Raw genomic sequence first — 25259 nt, 5'->3', positions numbered from 1 at the left:
TCAACAATAAGATGGACGTTTGAACAATAATACGTTGTAACATTATAATTTTATATGAGTCATGTTAAAATGTGAAAATGGTTTATGTATAACAGAAGGTTATCAGGTCATAATGCGATACGTTCTACGTTATAATGTTTGTGTTTTAATAATAATAAGTTATCTTATTAAAACATAAACTGTAACTCTAAACTTTACATTTCATAATGTGATACGTCTTTACGTTACAATCATAAGTTATAACCTCTAAATAGGATGTTTTATGCTATGACGTGAAAAGTTTTAGGTTGAAACATGTTTCTGAACCGTTCTTTATTTTTATGTCGTGGCAGCAATAAGCTTCCATACAGTGCATCGCCTTCTGTAACAATCATGGATGTATATCTAAAAGAAACAATATGAAATTGCAGCTCAGGACAAACTGGCTGAACAGCTGTTGGTTTCTAATTGGTGCTTGTCCTAGTCCAGCTAATTCTAGGACACCGGTCCTCGATTCTGATTGGCTGCCACGACAAAAAACAGTCAAAATGTGCTGACCTGTGCATGCGTTCTAAATAATAGAAATATACATTGAGTTATCTCTGCTGCTTAAATTATTATATCTATAATTTATTTAAGTTGAAGAGTGATAAAGCATCTTAATGCTTCACGTCGGGGTTGTTGTTGTTTTTTCCAACATAGACTCAAACACCTATGTTATATAATCCGGCAGCTGAGGAGCTGCGCTTCTGTTCCTACTGGAAAGTGGAGTGAGGAGGCGGAGGAGAGCAGAGATGTATTTCCTTTAATGGCTCCAATTATTATATTCTCTCTGTCTCTCTATTTTTATAACGTTTGATTTCATCTCATCCAAGGGGCTCGTGTTTGGAACCCTTTCTTTTTTTGTGACTTTCTCGGGATCTGGAGATGTGAAGGGCGCACGGAGATGTGGATTGTGAAGGAGCGTCACGGCTGAGAGATGTCAAGTGTTTCCAAGCGGTGAAGAAGACGAGAAGAAGGAGTTTGTGTTGCTGACCACTATTCTTGGTGGTGGGTGACACGTTAATAAATGTCCCTTTGGGTAGCCGGATCTTTACGCACAGATTTGGGGTTGGTTGTTTGGGAACGGGGGACACACCAACCCGGTGCGCACCTGTGTAACAGATCCACCGACTCCTGCTGGGATCTGACCGTCAACCCCTCAACTTCAACACGGTCTCTCCAGGCGATAGACGGCCCCCACTATAAGACAACCTATCTCACAAAATGTACAGTATGGATTACTGGACCGCAAATCGAATTAACAACTTTTTCTTAATGTGACTGAAACTGTGCCAACCGGCGTCACACGTTTCCTATCATGACTTTCTGTTTTTGCGCACATTGGTGCCACATATTCGGTGATTCTGGGTTATTTCTGACACGTTTCGACTCAGAATCCAGACCTTCCCGATCACTTTGAAGAGTTGGTGCGTAAATCTCGTCGGCTCCCATGGGACTGAGGCACTCGTCGCGGTGTTTGCTGCTGCGGCGGAAGATGGCGGAGGCGGACAGCTCGGAGGTAGGGACCTTGTGGTGTCCTGCAGCCGGTTAGCAGAGGGACCGCGGGGTGGGGGGGGGGGAACCGTCAGCCTCATTATTTGTATTGTGCTGAACGATATTTGACTTGATCGTTATTTATATCCGTGGTATCGTGGTGTCAAGCTCGTTTTTAGGAGTCAGTGATGCGAGGGCGTGCGCGTTTAGCAACGTGAGCTTCCCGGTGTCCTGCAGATTATATGGAGAGGGGGATCTGAGCACACTGATGAAACTGCAGTAATAATAGAGATAGATGCAGGAGATGTGCAGTAATAATAGTGATACATGCAGGAGATGTGCAGTAATACATGCAAGAGATGTGAAGTAGTTATAGTAATACATGCAGGAGATGTGCAGTAATAATAGTGATACATGCAGGAGATGTGCAGTAATACTAGTGATACATGCAGGAGATGTGCAGTAATACATGCAGGAGATGTGCAGTAATACATGCAGGAGATGTGCAGTAATAAAAGTGATACATGCAGATGTGCAGTAATACATGCAGAAGATTTGCAGTAATAATAGTGATACATGCAGGAGATGTGCAGTAATTATAGTAATACATGCAGGAGATGTGCAGTAATAATAGTGATACATGCAGGAGATGTGCAGTAATACATGCAGGAGATGTGCAGTAATAATAGTAATACGTGCAGGAGATGTGCAGTAATACATGCAAGAGATGTGAAGTAGTTATAGTAATACATGCAGGAGATGTGCAGTAATAATAGTGATACATGCAGGAGATGTGCAGTAATAATAGTGATACATGCAGGAGATATGCAGTAATACAGGCAAGAGATGTGAAGTAGTTATAGTAATACATGCAGGAGATGTGCAGTAATAATAGTGATACATGCAGGAGATGTGCAGTAATACATGCAGGAGATGTGCAGTAATAATAGTAATACATGCAGGAGATGTGCAGTAATAAAAGTGATACATGCAGATGTGCAGTAATTCATGCAGAAGATTTGCAGTAATAATAGTGATACATGCAGGAGATGTGCAGTAATACATGCAAGAGATGTGAAGTAATAATAGTGATACATGCAGGAGATGTGCAGTAATACATGCAGGAGATGTGCAGTAATAATAGTAATACATACAGGAGATGTGCAGTAATAATAGTAATACATGCAGGAGATGTGCAGTAATAAAAGTGATACATGCAGATGTGCAGTAATACATGCAGAAGATGTGCAGTAATAATAGTGATACATGCAGGAGATGTGCAGTAATACATGCAAGAGATGTGAAGTAATAATAGTGATACATGCAGGAGATGTGCAGTAATACATGCAGGAGATGTGCAGTAATAATAGTAATACATACAGGAGATGTGCAGTAATAATAGTAATACATGCAGGAGATGTGCAGTAATAAAAGTGATACATGCAGATGTGCAGTAATACATGCATAAGATGTGCAGTAATAATAGTAATACATGCAGGAGATGTGCAGTTCAGGTTAAATGATCAGATTCTGATGAATGCCGGTATTGGTTGATCCCATGTCCTCTGTCCGTGGTGCTGAAAGGAATCTGCTTCCTTTACCGTCTGTCTGTGGAATTACTTACCGACTGTATATGATTTTATTGATTATCGACTGCTTATCACAGGGTTCACCTTTCCACTCGCATTTAAATGTTGCACCAAGTGCACCACACTATTCTGGATATTAACACATTTCCAATATGTAGCCTATTTTGTTTGCAATGTGAAATATACACTCAGATTACGTACATTTATTGGCTTCCCCTGTTTTATTGTGCATGTATTTAAAGAGAATTAGAAATGCTTTGTTTAAACATTTGGTTACAATTCTGCTTCTGTAAACCTCATAATATTAAATGAACACTCACAATCTCTCACTTCTCTAATTTTCTTCCATAAAACCCTATCCTAAATAAACTCTAATATCTTTCTCCTCTTTCCCCTCCAGCGGCAGGAGCCTGTGACGGCCCCCCTCTCTCAGTCGGCTCAGCCCTTCCCGCTGCCTAAACCAGTGCCTACCACCCACCACATGCCCTGCGTCCCCCACGCGCCTCATGTAGCAGCCTTGTCCACCTGTCCCGGTAGGGGCAAGATCGCCAAGTTCATCAGCCCGGAGGAGATGACATCACGGGACTACTACTTTGACTCTTACGCCCACTTTGGCATCCATGAGGTAGGGCAGACCCTGACGAGCAGCTTGGTATGATCAGAGTGAAAGAATGACACCAGATGCTCCCTGTTCTGTTGAACCCGCTGCCGCTCATCTTTGCCAAGGAGCTTCAGCCCTGGTAGTCTGGCTCTCAGTCAGCACAATATGTCAAGAAAACAAAAATTAAGAGCAACAGATTTGCATCAACAGGCAGGCTTTGATTTTGAAGTAGTGATCCAAATCTTTTATCTGGCATTGATGGGTTTTGTTTTTTTTACGCATATACTCAGTTCACTGGATCTGACAATCAGTTTGTGTAGTGCACGAGCCAAGTTTAAGACCAGACGAGTGCAAAACAAAGCGATCATCCACAAAGAGTTGTCAGTACTCCAGCGCTTTGAGATCTTCTGTCTCCACAAAGCAGGAAATCAAAAAACGAGACAACTCCAACACACCTTTAGAAGTTCAAAGCCTAACCTCCTGTAAACAAGTATTCCCCTTAGTGGAACCATTTAATAACCCTCTTGAGGAGGAGGGTTATTACTGCAGCAGTTTCACCCGCTCTACATAAATCAAACCAATCCCTGTCGCTCTTTTACAGTCGCCTACAGTGAACTGCAAAATCCAATTTCCAGAGCTACACCCAATCGAATGACCCTGATCTACAAAATGAGGGTGGTGGAAAAGTTTTGCGGACATATAGACCTTTTTTTAAAATAGAGTCCATATTTGGCATGTGGGTCAGGTTTTTGCCTGGTTGCAGACAAAGAGAGTGGCCTGATTAGAGGAGTGTGAAGCAGAAGAGAAGAAGTGAAAGTGGGATGTGTGTATGGGCTTGGGGAGATGGATATTAGCCGCTCCCTGAAGGTTTTTTGTGTCGTACTCCTGCCTATTTCCAGAAGCTCCGCCCCTGTCAGGGAGACCTTTGGCCTAAATACTGCATTTTCTGCACCGTTACACATGAAACGTGTTGCAGAGGAAACTGTACATCTGTTGTTTCAATTTTTGCATCATTTGCATGTGCATTTTGTAACTTTATATATACTTTTGGACATTTTTATAAATCACACTGTTGTCCAGTATAGCGCTTTTACCTACAAGACAGAAAATATTCCAGGGGATACAATACAATCCCCTGGACTAATTTCACACATCCATCAATAATCAAATTAGATTTTTGTAGCCCATATAAAAAAGAAATCACGATTTGCTCGCAGAAGAGTCGTATCAATGTTTTATATTTATACAAACAGTAGACATGTTGTAATTTTAATCCAGTTATAACAATAATCCACAATCTGCCACCGTCTAAATCACGATCCATGATACAGATCCACAATCTGGATCCACAATCCTGATCCATGAACCAGGATGTTTCTGTGTCTGCCTCTTGAACAGAAACTGGGAGATGATTATGTGAAAGAACCACACGAAAGAAATGTCTTAGAAAGATATTAGACATGTATTAGAAATATTATCACCATGTCAACACTGCAAACCCCATTTGAGAACCACTCCAGAATAGAATCTGTGATTAAAGACGTGCAAAATCTTGATTTATCACGGCTGTGACATCTTGGCATTGTCTCCATCTTGAAACAGGAGATGCTGAAAGACGAGGTGCGGACGCTGACCTACCGGAACGCCATGTACCACAACAAGCACGCCTTCAAGGACAAAATCGTCCTGGACGTGGGGAGTGGAACGGGGATCCTCTCCATGTTCGCCGCCAACGCCGGCGCCAAACACGTGTACGGGGTGAGGCGGATACATGCACCCCTCCAAATCAAATACCTTGTGATCTTCTGCAGGTTTTTGGATTTTGTTTAAAATTCTATAGGAGAGAAAACACCCACACACACACCCAGTCTGTATCCAAGCCTTTTTAAAATGTCCTCTTCAGAGCCAGTGGCTAGAAATTGATAATCTCTCTCACACAATCTTACTCACAGAGGCACTGAGAACCATCTGGCTCCCCTCAGAGCTGCAAGTCACAGGTTATATATTACCACCAGTGTCTCCCACAGTTATGTATGATTCATATGCTACATGACACCCAGGGATGGGCGAGCAAAGTGATGTATTAGTTCCCATGCGGCGCGGGGTCTGCGGTGACCGGGGACATAAGTGTTTCGATGGATTATCAGTGTTTGATAAGATTTGTCCTTGGTCTCACACCCTAAAGGGGAGTCTGCTGGACATGTGGAGGGGATGTGGTGGGTGACGCCCCCTGGTTGTTCTGCACAAGAAAATCTTTCTGTCTCTTTTTTCGCCCACAGATAGAATGTTCAAGTATATCAGAATACTCGGAGAAGATTATCAAGTCGAATCACCTGCACAACGGTAAGTTGAAGCGGTTTTTCAATGACTACAATGCTCCTTATATCCCTGTGTCTGAATGCAGAACGGTGTGAGGACGCGTATATTAGGAGTGGTATGAAAAATGTGAATATTTCCATCATCACCTTATCCAAGTATCCAAGCAAATGAGATGAAATACTGGTAACTGATCAGCAATAAATGAATAGATGAGGAAGTTTTCTACCACCCCCAGCTTAGTAGTGACATGGTTTAGACCGAGACAAGACGGACAAGAATGCAATAATCCAGCCTTGAGGCATGAGTCCAGTTATTAAGCTGGAATGATTCACATTCACATTACAATTTGTCGCCCTCTCTCTTTTGTGGCTCTCCGCACCACAGTCATCACCATCTTCAAGGGCAAGGTGGAGGAGGTGGAGCTCCCCGTGGTGAAGGTGGACATCATCATCTCGGAGTGGATGGGCTACTGCCTCTTCTACGAGTCCATGCTCAACACCGTCATATTTGCCCGGGACAAGTGGCTGGTACGTTGGTTTCCCCCCCGCTGTTCTTGGCTGCTCGCACATAAACAAGGCTTCTGACACATAAACATAATGGCGTCCAGATGCCCAGATGCTGAGGTCATGCACGAGTGATCTGGTTTCTGAGCTCAGTAGATGCCTGCAGGCTTTTAAACCCCACCATGCACGGAACGTATGTTGCTACCAGGTGTGTGTGTGAACGATGAAGATGATGGACGGCCTTTTGTGGTGCGTCCGCCGATATGTGAAGCTTCTCTCCCGCAGAAACCCGGAGGCCTGATGTTCCCCGACAGGGCCGCTCTCTACGTCGTGGCCATCGAGGACAGGCAGTACAAGGACTTCAAGATTCACTGTGAGTAGTCACCGTCGGATTTCATTTTGTAAAGTCATCGCCTTTTTTATGTCTCCATCTCGATCGGTTTCCCCTCTTAGCTGTGCATAATAAATGATCACTGTGAATCCTTCCATCCTTCAATCCTTCCATTAGCTACAGCACATATCCTATGAGGGGCGCTGGAGCCGATCCAAGCCGACGTTGGGCGCCGGCCAACAAAGGAGCTTTCACGCTCACATTCACACCTACAGGCAAAAAAGTTAACCTGAACCCAAACCCCACACAAGGCTCCTATAGCCTGCAACTCACAGATTTATTAAGATTTTATTAAGAGAAAATGATTGAATAAGGTCCTTTATTGGTGATTTGGAGTTAACTTCATCATCTCATTAGGTTGAAAATGATAAAACAATCAACTGCCAATTCTGCAAGCCCATATGAGAGAGAGAGAGAGAGAGAGAGAGAGAGAGAGAGAGAGAGAGAGAGAGAGAGAGAGAGAGAGATTAGATGGCACATTTGCTAGTACACAGCTACCTACTGTATGTAGATTGGCGGGCGGGGACCAGCATTAGCATTGAGTGGCATTTATTTCCTTTTTATCAATATTTAGTTTTTCTCTTTGCTCCGTTTTGTTCTCCACAAACTGGCTCAGCATTAATGAAGTAGTTAGTTAAGACTTTTAGAAACTAGCACCAAGAGTGAGTTCATTCCACAGTGCATTCTTTGCTCCAAACTCACTCCATGTGTTCAAATACATTTCGCAGCAGGAGCCCTGAGCTTAATCTTCGATTCGCGATAAAAGCACCAACTCAGAATCTGGGTCAATAACTTCTCCTGAGTTTCCTCTCACTGCACAGGTGGTCTGGCCTGCTCTATTCCACGTAGGAACATAATGTCACACAATAAACTAAAAGCATTCCTCCCACCCGTACCCCCTGCGCTCTCATTTTTAGCATCTCTCTGCGTTGGTGGCCTCCTCCAAGTCATCATCCAGCAGAATGAGTGTTCGGTCCCCATGATGAAAACCAGGTGGAGTGGAGGGACAGAGGGGAATGGAGGAAGGAATGCTTGTTCTGTCAAATTTCAGCCCGAATTCTATTTAAAATAAATTTGGCTGTTCTTCCTGGCAGGAGTTAAGCGCTCTGCTTCATTTTTCTCTGCTACCTGTTATTGTGCTGACAACTTGGCAGGAGCAAAGAGAATAGGGCTTTCCAAAAAGAGAAAAGCCCTGACAGCACATACCGTGTGCACGTGTGCCCACACGCGTGGTCTGTGCTTGAGATGTTTTCCTTTGCGTGTGCACAGGGTGGGAGAACGTGTACGGCTTCGACATGAGCTGCATTCGCAACGTGGCCATCAGAGAGCCTCTGGTGGATGTGGTAGATACCAAGCAGCTGGTGACCAACGCCTGCCTCCTGAAGGTAAGAAATGTTCACGGATACATGCCACACACTGTATATAAAGAAGGACCACACATCAACTGTATCTACAGATGGACAATATATAGACTATATTTAAAGACGGCCGATATATAGACTATATTTAAAGATGGACGATATATAGACTATATTTAAAGATGGCCGATATATAAACTATATTTAAAGATGGCTGATATAGAGACTATATTTAAAGATGGCCGATATATAGACTATATTTAAAGATGGACGATATATAAACTATATTTAAAGACGGCCGATATATAGACTATATTTAAAGATGGCCGATATATAGACTATATTTAAAGATGGACGATATATAGACTATATTTAAAGATGGCCGATATATAAACTATATTTAAAGATGGCTGATATATAGACTATATTTAAAAATGGACGATATATGGACTATATTTGAAGATGGACGATATTTACACTTTTTATAAAGATGGCCGACCCATCAACTGTATATAACGATGGACGATATATGGAGACTATATAAAGATTGACAACACAGACTATAGGGAAAAGGAGACATGTACACAGTCTATGTTTCTGCATGATGAACGAGTGTGAACGCACTCCGCCATTTTGTTGTATACATTTGAAATAACCTGCACGTTAGACAGACAAGCAAAGTTTTGCCACCGAGTGGATGAACTCATCCCCCCCCCGTCAGCTGAGACCATTTTCTGGGGCATAATAGAGCTTTGTGTGGAGCTGTGATAGTCTGCCGCTCTGTCTCCATCCTCAGAGATACAACAGTGGACTTGTCCTTTATCTCACAAATGAACAGAGGATAAGAGCATTGAGGGGAGGCGATAGCTTTTTGGGGTTTGGCCCCACCATCTTTACTTCCTCTTCCCATTGACTTTCCTCTTTCAGTCGTCCTTTTCACTGCTTTATATCACGCTTTTTCTTTTTCTATTATGAAACATGCGATACTATCCTAATGTCTCTTTCTTCTTATCCGTTTTTCATGTAACTTTTTTTGCCTCATTTCCCATTTTCTCCTTCTAAAATCCTCCCCTCCTCTTACCGTTCGTGCCCGGTCACGGTCTCTGATTGAAATAATGTCAGGCCTCGCTGGTCCCGAGCGAATAGGGGAGTCTCACTCCGTCTCTCCCTCTGGTGAAGTGAGACGAGCTCTCCGTCACTTGGATGAGCACAAAGGAGACTTCCTCTTGTGTTGGGAAAAGGTGACTAATTGGTTAGTTTGGAGGATAGTTCAGTACAGGGCTTATTCCCCCCCTCAACCCCCCTCGCTGCCAGCCACCTCAGCCTGTCGTAATTCAAAATGCCACTCACTCCTGTCATGTTTAAATGACAAAGTCGCCAACAGGGATTTTTTTTCTTTTGCCTACGCTTTGCTGGATATGAAGCTGGTCTCGTATCACTGGAAAGGTGTTGAATCGCAATTTGTCACATTGAAGACACATGGCCGGGCGATCTAAACGCCCGATAGGCCCCCTCGTCCCAACCCCCCCTCTAAAATATAACATCATCTACATGCTAAGTAGACACACTCACCCCCTGCTCCCCTATCCTGCTCCCGTGTGCAAGAACATGTGATGCTTAAATTTGAGGCTATATTTGTCACGTAGTGCTCGACACACACACGCACGCACACACACACACACCTTCCCTCCCTTAGTAGACTTGATGGAGGACACCCACACAACATGTGTACTGTGAGCAAGCTTCATTTGGCAGCCCATGGTTTAACCTGTGGGCTTTCACACACACACACACACACACACAATAATCATGATGAATAATCGAGTAGGATTGATATATAAATGTACTGCATGTGTGTGAGAGATGACAAATGGGGGTGACTGTGTGAGTGTGTGTGTTTGGTGGGCTTGTACATTACTGTGCAGATTAAATTCATGAAACAATGTGAGATACTCCTTTAAAAAAATAAATTAAGTAAAACTAGTCGCCTCAACAGTCGCCTGAAATAAAACAATGTTGAAGAAAGCGAAAATATAATTCTTGGATACATCAACTGCTTCGGATCCACACCAACATGAAATGGTGTCTTTCCCGGCCAGTATCGCATCCTTCCACCAAGTTTTGTGGAAATCCATCAAGTTTTTTTTGTTTGCGTTATCCTGCAATAAAAATAAGACTTTATTTAATTTTGCAGGAAGTGGACATCTACACCGTGAAGCCAGAGGACCTGTCCTTCACCTCAGCCTTCTGTCTGCAGATCCAACGCAATGATTACGTCCACGCCCTGGTCACCTACTTCAACATCGAGTTCACCAAGTGTCACAAGAAGACGGGATTTTCCACCGGTGAGTCGAGGCCTCAGGGTTATAACACGAACACGTAATTAATCACAGATATCTGTCTCTGATATTTCGGCTGCAAATACTGAGAAAATGAAACAAAGATGTTGCCTTAAAAATGCATTTCTCGATTCTTCTTGGTGAAGAGGCCAGAAAATGCAGGTATTTATAATAGACAACATGAAGAACACATGATGGGAGGGACTGCGAGGTTTGGTTTTCACGTTCTTCTTCACCCTCGTGTCCAACAAGCCTCTGAATTCCTCCAGTTTCCCCCCCCCCCCCCGAGCAGCAAATCAGAGTCTATTTATAGAAACCTCCTTGCACTTCGGCGTCTTAGCTCTCGGCTACACTCTGCTGGCGTTGCACGAGTTCGACCCGAACACAAGCACCGAGCACCTCTCCGGTACAGCTTCATCTAGACGCCTATGACTAGTAGCTGTTATGTAAGTTCATGTTAATACATGTGTGTAGCCAGTGCTTACATAATACTGTGTAGAGGAGGTTCTATGTTTGGCCGAGTCTGTCGGGCCCGAGGCTGAGCATCACTGGGGGAGTTCTCTCCTCCGTGTTTCTCCCACTGGATGAGTAAGAACCCAGTTGCTTTGCAGTTACATTTCGTCCACTTGAACACAACCCGAGGCCGTTTTGTAAATCTTTTGCTTTTCCTTTTCTATTAACCCATGTCCTCTCCTCTCTGCTTCACCCCTTTCCTGTTGAAAACCCGTTTCACCTCCTCTCTTCTCCTCTTTTCCTGCCTCTATTCCGTCCTTCCTTTTCCCCTCCTCTCCACAGCTCCAGATGCTCCCAGCACTCACTGGAAGCAGACGGTGTTTTATTTGGAGGATTACTTAACCGTCAAGAAAGGAGAGGAGATCTTTGGCAGCATCACCGTCCGGCCCAATGAGAAGAATGTGGTAAGACTCATCAGATAATGGGCCCCGAGTTAAAGTCGAACCACCACCATGTAAACTGTAAGTGCTCCGAGAGTGCAAAATATGCTGAGCTGTTCCCAGGTTCATGTCTCACCCCTCCACCAAATATGATGGAAATCCGTTCAGTAATTCTGCTCATACACAGAGAGACCATCTAACCCCGATGAACAAAATAATGTCCTTGGCTGTGGTAAAAATGGAAATTCCCATTGGAAAGATTCAGGCTAACTGTTTCCCTTCATTTGTAGTCTTTGTGCTAAGCTAAGCTAGCTGGCGGGTTTCAGCAAGATATTAAACAGAAAGAGAAGTACAATAATTATTGTCTAATTCTGTGCCTTAGAGAATAAGCACAAGTAAATGAACGAGGTAGTATCAGTCAAAAGCATTTAGCAATTTATCTACATTTTGTTAAATTTTAAGTTGAATTACTCAGAAAGTGGCCTCTGATAGTGATATCATTTTAAACATTATGTTTTCAGATAAGTATTATAGAAATGAATCTGTAAACAGCATTTTACTCTGACTGTACTATACCTACATTAAAGTAGGGCTGATTTGAAATATTTGACTCGATTTATTTGAGTTAAGTTTTGTAAACTAGTGTTTTTTTGTGTGTAAAATCTTAATAAGTAACGAGTAAATACAAGTAAAATATATATATTTTATTTATACTTAAGTACAGGGTGAGGTATTACAGATACTTTGCGACCCCGGATTTAAATACCTGTTGTTGTTTGTGACAGTTTTATTTACGTGGACATTTTGTGTCTGGCAGCGGGACCTGGAGTTCACCCTCGAGCTGGACTTTAAAGGACAGCTCTGTGAGGCCGCCCTCTCCCACGACTACAAAATGCGCTAGGAGCAACACGACGGCAGCAGCGGTGGCGGCGCTCTGGCGTGGACGTTCCCTGCGGCCCCTCTGGGACACATCTGGAGAGGGGGGGGGGGGCACAGGCTCCCAGCTGGCTAACGAGGGTGACCCTGGACAAATCTGATTGGATGCCACTATGCCAGCAACTAAGCCATGTCATCAGAATAGGCAAGTCTTCTTATCAGCAATAGTTCCATCACGCGAACCAACCTGATCGACCCCGGGCACATCGTTGAATGTAACCTCTGAAAACAACTTGATTCTTTTTTCTCGACTTTTAATGTTTTGGATTATAAAATTAAAAAAAAGCATTTAAGAGCCTTAATATTGTTAGTGCAGCTAATTGGAAAGTATTGATCTGTGTGATGTTGAAAGGGTAAGAGCACAGTCATTACCTGTTTTTACCTAAGTTGTTGTCAAGACTGATGATTTGTGTGTAATTGTGTTGAAGGAACAGTGGTTTTATGTTATTTATTCGCATGTGATTTTTTTGTTTTGTTGCTTTATTGACTTCAGGAAGATGAACTGTTATTCATTTATTTCTTTTCATCGAGGAAAATGATTCAGAACAACTGTACTTTGGTGCCAGAATAAAACAGAACAACGTCTCCGGGCAGGAACCAACACACAGACGTCATGAACCGCTTTGTGTCGGGAAGAACGTGAACAAAGAACCTGATGAATAAAAATGACAAAGAATCAAAGGAAAACATTTTCTCTTTCTATTGATTTCATTTTGATTTAAAACCCTTTCAACGAATTTTGAATAATATATTTAAGGTTTAGCTTCACCAGAGACGTAGTAAGAAAATTTAGCCCGTGTGCAAACTAACGCTGATATTTTGCAAAACAAAATGTTTAGGCCTCTTGTTCAGAAGGAAATTATTTAAGTCACTAAAATTATATATTTTTTACAAACTATATACAAGAGAAAGGTTGACAAGAGAAGAAACTCACTGAGCATGCTCACAATGTTCTCCACTGTTATTTGACATTTGTTGATGTAGACTATATCGCCACCTACTGGCCCGGCATGGTTGTTTGAGCATTAGAAGTCGTTTTTGTTACTTCATCTGGACGGAGATTTTTTGCAAAACTAGGATCGTGTGGACGGAGAATTCTTTTATTTTATTTTTTAAACGGAGTGAAAATATCCGTTAATAATATATATATATCTGCAGTAGTGTCAACAGGGTTCAGACTTCAATGCTAAAACTCAGTTATAAAAAGCCTAAAGTATATTTATGATTTTTCTCCTCAGTGAAGGTTATTGAAAGTAATTATTTTACAGAAAATATTTGTACCTTAAATCTTGTTGACCGCACAACTGTAATATGGCATCAAAGCGTTATTTACATGAAATAGTGCAGCACCTTAGTTTCACTGCAGATCACTGCACTGTGTTCTATGTCAAGGTCCTTTACACAAGTAGAAAACTGATTTCACTGATCTCTTCTAATAATGCAGGTTCTGAAGTGATCAGAAGCCGATATCTTCCAAAAGTTTTTGCTGTTTTCTTTGTGTCGTTTAGTGAGTCTTCACTTGCAGCAGGCCTTCTTCTTCACGGGCTGAGCACTGAGGCTGACTGTCGTGTCTCTCACCCGGTCCTCCTGCTCCATTAACACTCTGAGGAAAGACAGATCGAGGAAGAAAGGGAAGACGCTGTCAAACAACGGTGACGCCACCAAAGATCAACTTCCTGACAAAGAACAAATTACCATCTAGCCCTCAGTTCTTATTTGTGCCTCTGCACCGGCGACACCCAGTGGCCGGAGGTGTTATGTTTACCGGTTGTCTATCCATCCATTTGTCCCATTATCATGAACAAGATATCTCGAGAACGCCTTGAGGAAATTGTCTTAAATCTTGTACTAAAACTCACTCTGATTCACAGAGGAACTGATTCGATTTTGGTGGCAAAAGGTAAAAGGTCGAGGTCACAGCGACATTATATTCTCATAAAAGAATATATCAGGAAAACCCATAAGGAATTCACTGAGACTCAAGGATTACATGATTAGAATTTGGCGGTACAACATCAAAATGACTGTGACCTTGTGAACATGTTATCTTAAGAAAGCCAAATTCGGTACAAATGTTCACTTAGACTCATTAATTAACTGATTAGACCTGGGTGGTCAAAGGTCAAAGGTGAAAGGTCACCATGGCCTCACAATACATGATTTTGGCCTGTTGGGGATTGATTCGATTTCAGAAGGTCTCAGGGACCTCATTTGAGTTGGGAAATAAAACATATGTACACCAAAACTGCACTGGTTGGATAAAGCATTGGCAGTTCCGGCCATGCACGTGAATCTGTCTGTTGTCTTTCTTTTACGTTACACACTGACTTGATAAACAGCCGTGTTCTTACCTGGCCAGGTGCGTCAGTGACTCGGTCACGTTCTTGCCTGTGTAGGCACTGACCTCGAAGAACATCACCTTGTTGTCCTGCACAGGACACGTCGTCAAAGACACAGTTGCAACGGTCAATACAGAATCGGGAACCAGTCCATTGCACTTGACATCATTTTGAGTGTAAGAGTCAATTCTCCAGTACATTTAGAGTTAAACTCACATAAGCCAGTTGCTCGGCTTCTTTAAATGACACCTCCCTCTCTCCATCCATGTCCATTTTATTGCCTATAAGGAGGACAGGGATCCCTTCTCCTGCAGCTTCCTAAAAACAAGTTGGTGTGATATTGAGCATCCATCGAGTTAGGGGGATTTGCAAGACACAGAAAAATAAAACAAATGAAGCTGAGGTCGATGTATTCTGCCATTTAGTCTGTGGTTTGGGTCAAGCTCTAAAACTCCATGGCTCCTTTAATATTGCTTCTTTAAGATGAGAAATGAAACCTATGCTGAACCTGTGGATAATTCAAATGCTAGACTTCTCAATCACACGACATAAAAAGACCACAAATAAAAGAGAATCAGCTGTAAAAAAAAAAAAAAATTATAAGGTTAAATTAAAACCACGCAGAGTTGGAGGAGACGTGGCAGGCCAAAGGTCAAAGGTCAAACCTGGACGTTGACGAGCCAGGGTTGAACGGCCGAGTAGCTCTCCTTCACCGTGACGTCGTACATCACCACCACGCCGTCGGCTTTGCGGAAGAACTGCTTGGTTATGCTGCGGTACCTGCGTCGGATATCACCACGATTACTTTGTATGACTAGAAGCATATTTAATGTGACTCAAGTGCATTTGAAAATACATTTTAAAAAGTGTAACAAAGTTTTCAATCCAATTTACTTCAAAACAGTATTTAAAAGTCCACTTTAGAGGCGCTTTTTCAAATAAGAAACAATACACATAGTATGCTGTACTTGATAATTAATATAGATTTAAATTAATTAATGTGGCACTTCTGGATGAATTAATCACTTTATTCATAACTGTAATTGAAGTATACTACATCATTTTGTATCTTTTACCTGGGACGATAAAAATATTTTGAGGCATTGTACTTAAATTATGTCACAACCTTTTTATTTTTCAAATTTGTTCTCATTTAAATGATTATTTGTTGATTTTGATCTCATTTTTGTCCTTTCACATTTTTCCTTAACATATTTTGGCTGAAATATGCATCTAAAAATAAAAACCAGAACTCACCTCTCTTGACCCGCTGTGTCCCAGAGCTGCATGGCTACCTGCATGCTGTCCAGGGTTAGTGTCTTCACACTGTAGTCAACACCTACATGACATACAATGACATCACCAGGATTATTCAATGACTTCCATGCAGGAGGGTTTTTTATTTGCTGCATTTCTCATATGTAACAACTACTTGAAGACGAGAATCGGTTCTGACGGAGTAAAAGAAGACAGAAAAAGCGACTCGGGGGCCGAGCGAGGTGTGGCCCTGACGGGGGGGGGTTGAACTAAGTGGAGATAACGAGGCCCCGGCGAGGATTTGGAAAAAGATGAAAGCGGAGAGAAATCCTTCAGAAGTGACATAATCTGCACAGTACAATGTGTGCCAGGGCTCTGACACGGGCGGTGGGACTCCTCAAGCCCTTTCATGTGACACTAAGTCGTCCTCCTCCGTGCTCGCATCCACAAACACAGGCACGTAACCTGCACGTGCCGCTCAGACGGGTTCAGAACAGCCACAGAACCCTGTATCATTACAACACGTCTTTCTTCTCACCCACAGTAGCGGTGGTGGCCGGGTGGAAGCGGCCCTCGCAGAAGGAGCGCAGCAGCGACGTCTTGCCCACGCTGGAGTTACCGACCAGGACGACTTTGAAGAGGCGGTCCGGGGCGAAGAGTTCCACTTCTCTGGTCCTCTGGTGATGAGAGATCACAAGCAGAATCAGAAATACTTGATTATCGACCCCCCGGGGGAAACTGGGCTTTGTGACAGTTGCTCCAACAGAGAATAGAAATATAAACATACATATAAACAGAGCAAATTATAATACATTATAATAAATAGAGACATAGGAAAAACAGTAAGAAGGTAGAAATGTGTGCCTTTTGTACAACACACACACACACACACACACACACACACACACATAGGCCATGCACAAAAAAACACACACACACATGTCTTTTCTGTTCATCCACACACACACACAAACACATATACTGTCCATATACACAAGCAGTACATCCATACACACATATACATATCTATAATGTACATACACATAAACACACACCCACAGTGCTTTAATGTGACACACAAATTAATTTATTAAATATCGGTTTACAGAGAAATATAAGTACATATGTGTGTGTGTCTATATATATGTATATATGAGGGTTAAGGACAGAGGATGTCACACCATGTTAAAGCCCTATGAGACAAATTGTGATTTGTGAATATGGGCTATACAAATACAATTTGATTGATGTACAATTTATGTATAGGGCTATAGTTGTGTGTGTGTGTGTGTGTGTGTGTGTGTGTGTGTGGACGTACTTGTTGCGTCTCCTTCCCTACAGGCTGTCCTCTCGGAGAGGTAGGCGTCTTTTTGGCCAGGCCAAGGCGGGATTTCCTCGCCGAGTGAGCTTCCGCCGGCACCGGAAGACGACTGGAGGTCGGGGGGGCGGGGACGTCTTCTGTCATCACAACAGTAGGTTCAATGTCGCCCTGTGCTGCCGCTGCATCTTCCTCCTCCTCATCGTCGTCCTCCTCATCCTCCTCCTCACTGAGCTGGTGCAGTAAGAGCTGGGGCCCGCCCAGGAGCAGGTGGGGCAGGTGGTCCTCCTCGATGGAGATGACCCGACGGAGGGGCCAGCCGTCTATTGGGGAGTCCAGCCCCTCCTCCTCCACCCCCGGCTTCTTCTCCACCTCCACTCGCCTCCCTCGTTCTCTGTCTTTCCTCGTCACCCTCTTCACGGGAGCCATCTTGCTGGGCCACCTCTTGGCTTTCGTCTTCACATCGTGAACTTTGGGAGGAGCGGAGTTGGCGCAGCCGTTGGATAAGCTGGAGTTCTTCTTGGCGGCCGGGCGCTGCTGACACGCCGGGGTGCTGACCACGGGGATGGAGGAGGAGGAGGAGGAGGAGGAGGAGGAGAAGGTATTGGTTGTGGGGATATTGGGGGTATCTTCCTCACTACAGGAGGAGGAAGCAAAAAACACGATTTGAAGGTGCTCTCTGGGCAAGGCCTCCAGAGACTGGAAGGACCCGTCCACCAAGAGAGGGGCTCTTTGGAAACAGAGGAGAAGCAGAGGATATACTGGATCAATCCACTTGACTTGAACAAATGGAAAGCTGGAGGCCAAAGTGCCCGAATATGTCATTTAAACAAAATCTGTTAATTTGGTTGATTTCTGGGCGTGTATAGAATCAGATATCCTCTGTTTTTCCTTCAATCATCAATTTTCACATCTCACAGAAGAGGAAATTCCTCTTTGACACACAGGAAAGAATGTGACAGGAGTGATTTGTGTTAGAAGAGAACAGAGACGGCGAATGAATCACCTTTTCAGCGGCAGGCTGGTGTCGTCGAACATGCTGCCGAGGCCCGCTCTCTGCTTCTGCTTCTTCCGGAGCGACGTTCGAGGCTGGTTTGAACAAAGAGGGATGTGTAGCAAAGACACGATAATCAGTCAAGTAAAAACCGTAGCAGTAAAAAAACCACTGCAATTAAGTGACATTGACTTACCACACCAGCGCAGATGTCTCGCTCGTCCTTCAAATGTTTGTTCATCTCTCTGGAATGAGAGAGAGGAGAAGAAAGTTGGAATCTTTTCGATGGAAAATAGAAGAATAGAAGATCGCCATGGCCCAACAGACGCTTTCCATTATCTCACATGACCTGCCAAGGATCTCCAGATTGTGGAGGATCTCCAGCCGGGTTCTTACTTTTTACAAGAGGACCGACTGGAGAAACTCCGGAGAAAGTCTGGAAGCTCTCAGTCGGACTAAAACAATCCCTAGATCCAACCCCTGATGTGGATCTGCACCAAAATATTACAGCTTCTTTTCCGAGCCATATTTCCTTCCACCGAATTACGTGGAAATCCATTTTTTTGTAGTTTAGGTCTAATCTTGCTTACAATCCAATAAATAGACAGGGGTGACCTTGGCAGTGGCAGAACTGTCCATCTGCTGGGACTTTGAAAACCCCTCAACTGCTTTGCGAATTTGATTTGTGATTTTTGCCAATTAGGGGCCGAGCCACAAGCCCAAAAGATTTAAACCAATTACCACCCAGGTGTAAAAAAAAAGAAGAAGAAAAACAACTCCTTTTGGACGACCCTGTCATACCTGAGGAGGTCAAGCTGCTTCATGAGACTTTGCTTCTCTCTCTGCAGGCCCTCGGTTACTCTGTACATTTCCCTAAAACAAGACAGAACGACAGAGAAACATTCAGTTCTCAATAAAAGTACAAGTTTGAGAGCGTGTGTGAAGTATTTCAAACATTCTGTGGCAACTTCCATCAGGGTTTATTTTAATTTAAAGCTGAGTTTAGAGTAAAGGTAAAGATTAAGTAAGGATTAGACATATCTCAGACTTAACGGTGGTGAAGAAACACACTGTTAATGCAAACCATACTTAAATAAGTGCAGCGGGCCTGTGTGTGTGTGTGTGTCTGTGTGTGTGTGTGTGTGTGAGTGTGTGTACCCACATCTCCTTCTCCTGGTGCAGCCGGGCGGCCTGCTCCTGCAGCATGGTCAGCTGCTCCTGGGCCAGCCCCAGCTCCTGGCTGGTGCTCGCCAGCGCCCGCAGCAGCTCGTCGTTGGTCATCTTCAGCTTGACGTTCTCCACGTGGCTCTCCTGCTTCTCGCTGCTCAGCTCGCGGCACTGGAGCTCCAACTGGAGCCGGGGGGGAAATGTTCGCAGGAATGAAAACGCACTAATTCCCTGCGAGCGTGCTTAGAGTATCCGAGGAGAAAAAGGGAGCAGTTTCAATCTCCTCCCCACAGCACATGATGAGAGGGTAAAGATTAATACCACCTTTTCCATTGATGCATATTCTGCACATTATGGTCACTTTTCATTTTTCTTTACAAAACCACAGAAACATCTTGAATCCACTGCTCAGTTTTTCTGAATAAACTAGATTGTCCTTTTCCTGAGACAGCTCAAATTACTTATTTCAACCTGAACTAATAACAATGACATCCATGTTACTGAAAAACACCACCATCAATATTTTAACCTCAAACTCTAACATAAATAACTCGGTAAAGCGCATACTACCAGCAAAGCCCAAAAAGACATCCGTTATATTAAGAAGACTGATGTTCTATAAGTCTGTACATTTTGGAAAAGCTTGATTGAATATGAAGGTGGAAGTATGACATATTATTATTTGAATGCCGCATTTTGAACTTTCTATTTCTTTTTATTTCTGAAATACTTTTTGAATGAATTTGCCTGAAATGTTTTAATTCACTGCAAAAGCCCTTCGTAACTGTGTTTTGAAAGTGATGTATGAATAAAGTTATAATAGTAATATTATTAATATTATTACCATAACAAGAATATGATCCATTTTGTATGATTGGGCCTTGCTACATCATTATACATTAATGTGTATAATCAATCAAGTCATTTTCCAGCTTCTGACTTGGGGTTTGTTGTTGTGTAACTTGTAACTTCGGTCACGTTGTGTTTGGAAACGTCCACTCACCCTCTTTTGTTTCTGGAAAATCTGCTCCAGCTCCTTCTCCTTTGAAACCAGTTGGTGCTCCAGGTCGTGGCTGCGCAGCTGAAGAGTCTCAGAGTCCTGCGAAGGCCCGGGGGGGGGGGGAGAAGAGTTTTTAAGAGCGCTCGTGTGGACGGCGTCACATGACTCAGAGTCGGAACATCTCAGCACAACAACGTGACCCCTTTGCAAAGCGGCTGTACCTTCAGCAGCAGCCGGTCTTTCTCGTTCTTGATCTGCGACTCCATCTCCTCGTACAGATGGCGGATCTCGCTGTCGTGTGTCGCGGACTTCCTGCGGAGAGGGACGGGGACAGGGAAGGGGACAGGGACGGGGACAGGGACAGGGACAGGGACAGGGACGGGGACAGGGACGGGGACAGGGACAGGGACAGGGATGGGGACAGGGAAGGGGACAGGGACGGGGGAAACGAATGGTGAATGAACAGTGTGACATAATATCTATAGCATCTGGGAACAGTGTGGCTTTGTTGTCTCGGCTCAGCTTAAGCTCTGCATTTCTAATTGCATGTAAATACTTAAACACACACACACACACACACACGCGCACACACACACACATTCCGAGCTTCATTTTTCAAAAGAATACTGAGCGGTATTTACATTCCCTCCGACGATTGTTAAGCCACTTAGTTAAGTCTGGAGGAAAAACAAGCTGTACCATGCTGTGCCATGGGAAAACTACCCCATACATGTTTGACATCCCATCAACACATGTGTACACACACACACACACACACACACACACACACACACACACACACACACACACACGTATCTGTAGCATCACATCATCTCAGTAATCATCACATGAGGTCCTCATCTTATTACGAGAGAAAAGCAATTAAAATACCGATGCAGTCATGTCACATTTCTCGCCGCCTCTCATGTTATTATATCAACGTGTTTCAGCAGCAGGCGGTCGGACCGTGGAGCGAGCCTCCAGATTAGAGGTCATTTGACACGGATAACAGGGTTTGTTCTATAGAGAATTACAGGTCAATCCATGCAATCGCTCGCAGGCTGCGGGTCTGACACGCTGCAGTAACACACACACAAACACACAGGCAGACGCACACATGTCACCCATTCTTTAGGTGGCTAATGACAGAGGAGAACATTGTGGCTAATGAAGTGCAGAACTCCAATGTTTCAAGTGTGAGAGACAATTGAGAAATTAAGGGTTTTTAACCCTCCACACGCTCACTGCATTTATTTTAAATCCCTGAATTTCTATTTTATTTGTTTGTTTATTTATTTGAGAGAGACAGAACTGATTGATGAAAAGACAAACTACTGTAAAAGAGGCAGAGTTAGCGATATAAGCTCATTTTCATCTGTTTGTCACTACACCTAGTTTTTACAAGACAACCTGAAATCAAATACAATGACCTATGTTAGTACAAATCTAACCAATTGATCTAAAATCCACTTATTTGAGATATGGCCATCTTTCTCTGCTCCTCTCCTGTCACTCTCTCAGTCTTCAAACTATAATGGTTTTGCGATATGAACAGGATCAAACCAACGAGAGACAGTGAGAGTCGGTTTTCAGAGGGTTAGGAAAGAGAGTGCGTGTGTGTTCCTACCTCTGGAGGGCGCTCTCCATCTCTTTCTTGTCCTGGTGGGCCTCTTTTATTTGGTGGGTGACCCTGGCCAGGAACTCCTCGAAGTTGGACAGGAGGTGAGGCTCGTCTCGCCGGAGCTCCGCCCACAGACTGCGCACCTCACCTGGACTGAAAGGGCGTGAAAGCAGAATATAAACATGGGTAAATGCATATACAGTGGAAATGAATATGAGCGTTTTTTCAGGGATTACTCACTCCTCGAACACGTGACTGGCTCCCAGGGTGTCCAGCAGCATGGAGAAGTGCCTCTCCTCCTCGTCCTCGCCTCCTGACAGCTTGGCCTCCCACTGGCTCTGGTAGAGGGCCTCGTTGGCTCTGCACGTGGGGCTGGGGGCCCGGGTGCTGTGGTCGTCGGTGATGGAGATCCTTCGGCCGTGCAGGAACTGACCTGAGACAGAGCAGAGTTCTCAAAATAAACACGAAAGAAGCATGTTTAGGATTTGAACAGGTGAAAGCTATTGAATCTATGATAGATCAAATATACCAAATAAAGCAATATGTGAATGCTGCGTAACTGATATCAATGAGTCAGTTCATCGACTTTATGAAGCCCTCCATCCTCCTCGTCACTGTTATAACCGTGTATGCAGTCTGAAACTTACTGAATCCTGAGGAGAAGACCTCCAGCGTGAGGTAACCTGTTTGCTCTGTGTCCAGGGAATCGAACACGTCCTCCAGCTCGGCCGCAGACAGCGGCAGCTCCCTGTGGAGCCTCTGCAACGGAAAACACACACACACACACAGGACATTTAAACTATGTTGCAACAAGCCAAACTGCACATGCATGATCAACAACACAAAATGTGACACAACGTTCACCCAGAGTGAGGTCAGGAGTGGGAGTGGAAATAATTAAAGTCACTTTCAGGACATTACAATCAGTGTCCACATCAGAAAGTGTCTGAAAAGGCTTAAATATGCAGAACCTGACTCTGCAAGCCCTCAAACAACAGCAACAAAAGGTGTGAAGCTCAAAAGGCAAAGGTCCTAATTAAGTGCTCACTGTTAGTGCTCTGAAGTGTGTGTGTGTGTGTGTGTGTGTGTCTTTGTGTGTGAGCTGAACTTACTATCCTCATTATCATTTCCATTAGCGCCGCTACTCTGCCACTTCACCAGCTGTTGTGATAGTGTTGAATGGGTGAAGTGCTGCTTTACCAACGGTGATGTTCTCTAAACTAAGTGTCTCCGAATCGTCGTGACAGGAAACTGATGAAGCACGTTCCTGTTGTTCTCTGCAGAGGTTTGAAGTTAAAGATGGATTCGCAGAGCTTCTGAGAATTTTAAGAGACCGTGTGAGACGTGTACTTGATTGTTTAGCTATTTCCTATATGTTCCTTTATCCTTTTCTTTTGCTATTTACCTTTATATGATATTAAATGATATTTGATAAATGTTTTTGTACTATTTAGCTTTTTTGCTTTAATTTGCGTCACAGCTTCTCACTGCCCTTTAACTGGGGCTGAAGACTGAAGTTTGAACATGTTGAAATCGGGAGGTGTGAAGTTAGAAAGGAGCAAGTTCACAGAACCTCTGTAGGCTTTGACTCAAGAGCTGATTAGCTGCCGTCTCAACCTTCGAATAGTTTGCATATTTTCCCAAATTCCTTCTCAAGCATTATTCAGTCACACACACACACACACACTCTTCTCCTGACCCTCATGTCGGTGCGGGTGATGAAGCCTTTGCCCTCCACGTCGCAGGTCTGGAAGAACTCCTTGGTCTTGTCCAGGAGGCCGATGCGCCCCCAGTCCGAGCTCCTCCTGCCTGAGCTCAGTCGGAAGCCGTTCACCCTGCTCTCCTCCTCCATTGCCTCTCTGTTGTTCTCTCTCTCTCTAAGGGCACTTGAGGAGCATGTACTTCTGCAATCAGACGTCCGGCCTCCTCACTGGCCCTGCATCCTGTCCTCTGGGGCTATCACGGTCGCCATGACGACAGAGACAGATGATGAGATCCCTGATAGCGGAGACGGAGACAAACACGACAGACTTGAGGTTCAAACTTTTAAACTTCTCATCGCCGCAGAAGGCTTCTTTGACACCGGTGGCGTTGCACAACTAATCGGAACAAGAATGCAACAGTGCAACACTTGTTACAACTCGGCAGTTTACTTCCCTTTTTTCTAACTAGGCCCGGGACAAGCGGCTGAAAAAGGAAATGTAAACACAGTGTAAAGGATTATCTTAATACCCGGCCATACAGAACACATGACAGTGTTAATACGTGCAGGGCTGTGAGAGCGGTCACCGAGAGTCAGGGAAATGGAAACGGTGCTGCAAGACTGTTTCATGTCCCCCCCACCCCCCACCCCCCCCTTTGAGCTATCACAGTGGCTCTTTTTGTTTTTCATCACGCCTGGTTTTGAACTTGGAGCTGGACAAATGTGGTTTCAAGAGATCAAACGTCTCAATATGAACTTGGCTGTGAAGAAATTACCTGAATAAATCCCCGTTATCAGCAGCATCACGTGTATTTTAATTTGTGCAAACCCTATATAAAGGAAAAGCTCTTCTAAATAAGAAGTTTGATGAAAATGGAAAGTTTTTTTTACTGAATAACACGTCAAAGAAACTGGTCTCCTACAGCTTTTGATTGATCTCGTCTTAATTCGGCCTTTGAACACTCTCACGTAACAATTGCTTTTTCCAATAGATCAGAAAGATGAGTGAAGCTCTTACCTTTTCCCAGATGAAAGTGAAAAGCCTTTGCGCTCTCAGTGATCAGCAGAGCAGCGGCCGCGCTCTGAGTTTAGGAAGTCTTCGCTTCAGAGATGAATGCGAGTCATTCTGCAACCATGTGATGTCATGAGGAAGCAGCCTGAGGCTTTACAGCCTGCGTCCCTGCTGAGTGAGAGAGGGAGAGAGGGAGGGAGAGAGAGGGGGAGAGGGAGAGAGGGAGAGAGAGAGAGGGAGAGAGAGGGCTGCAGAGTCAACCCTCTATTTGAGGGCAGCACGTATGCAACATGTTTACATCCAGTGTAACTTTAAAATGTCTGCTCGGATCAGAAAATTTGTTTTTTAACTTCTAAAGGATTTCACTTATTTATAAAAGTAAAACTATGTGACTATACATAAATA

At 43.8% G+C, this 25259-nt stretch overlaps 2 protein-coding genes across 2 annotated transcripts; one reads left to right on the top strand and one right to left on the bottom strand.

Moving 5' to 3' along the window:
- Positions 1–1462: 1462 nt before the first annotated feature.
- LOC128428557 (protein arginine N-methyltransferase 8-B) lies at positions 1463–13120 on the top strand. The gene is made up of 10 exons (XM_053414762.1): positions 1463–1540; positions 3511–3729; positions 5308–5463; positions 5985–6048; positions 6409–6551; positions 6813–6900; positions 8188–8303; positions 10471–10621; positions 11411–11532; positions 12326–13120. The coding sequence occupies exons 1-10, from the start codon at positions 1472–1474 to the stop codon at positions 12407–12409; spliced, it is 1212 nt and encodes a 403-aa protein (XP_053270737.1). The 5' UTR covers positions 1463–1471; the 3' UTR covers positions 12410–13120.
- On the bottom strand, positions 12945–24970 carry cracr2ab (calcium release activated channel regulator 2Ab). The gene is made up of 18 exons (XM_053414761.1): positions 24861–24970; positions 23840–24138; positions 22788–22899; positions 22381–22573; positions 22147–22293; positions 20741–20831; positions 20523–20618; positions 19515–19702; positions 19154–19225; positions 18549–18597; positions 18365–18447; positions 17359–17995; positions 16579–16717; positions 16041–16122; positions 15449–15563; positions 15000–15101; positions 14796–14872; positions 12945–14047 (listed from the first exon to the last, which is right to left on the bottom strand). The coding sequence occupies exons 2-18, from the start codon at positions 23990–23992 to the stop codon at positions 13960–13962; spliced, it is 2424 nt and encodes an 807-aa protein (XP_053270736.1). The 5' UTR covers positions 23993–24138; positions 24861–24970; the 3' UTR covers positions 12945–13959.
- Positions 24971–25259: the final 289 nt, after the last annotated feature.

Source organism: Pleuronectes platessa, chromosome 22 (assembly GCF_947347685.1).
Source record: "Pleuronectes platessa chromosome 22, fPlePla1.1, whole genome shotgun sequence".
Taxonomy (NCBI): Eukaryota; Metazoa; Chordata; class Actinopteri; order Pleuronectiformes; family Pleuronectidae; genus Pleuronectes; species Pleuronectes platessa.
Note: the sequence above shows the minus strand (reverse complement) of the source record. Positions and strands in the feature narration are given on the sequence as shown.

Excerpts from the sequence above, each read along its gene's own strand:
- cracr2ab (XM_053414761.1), bottom strand. The coding sequence starts at position 23,992 with ATGGAGGAGGAGAGCAGGGTGAACGGCTTCCGACTGAGCTCAGGCAGG. Across the intron at positions 15,102-15,448 it reads CCTGGCTCGTCAACGTCCAG|GAAGCTGCAGGAGAAGGGAT; the intron begins GTTTGACCTTTG and ends ACTTGTTTTTAG. Across the intron at positions 14,873-14,999 it reads AAGCCGAGCAACTGGCTTAT|GACAACAAGGTGATGTTCTT; the intron begins GTGAGTTTAACT and ends TGTCCTGTGCAG.
- LOC128428557 (XM_053414762.1), top strand. The coding sequence starts at position 1,472 with ATGGGACTGAGGCACTCGTCGCGGTGTTTGCTGCTGCGGCGGAAGATG. Across the intron at positions 1,541-3,510 it reads CGGAGGCGGACAGCTCGGAG|GAGCCTGTGACGGCCCCCCT; the intron begins GTAGGGACCTTG and ends CTCCAGCGGCAG. Across the intron at positions 6,552-6,812 it reads TTGCCCGGGACAAGTGGCTG|AAACCCGGAGGCCTGATGTT; the intron begins GTACGTTGGTTT and ends TCTCTCCCGCAG.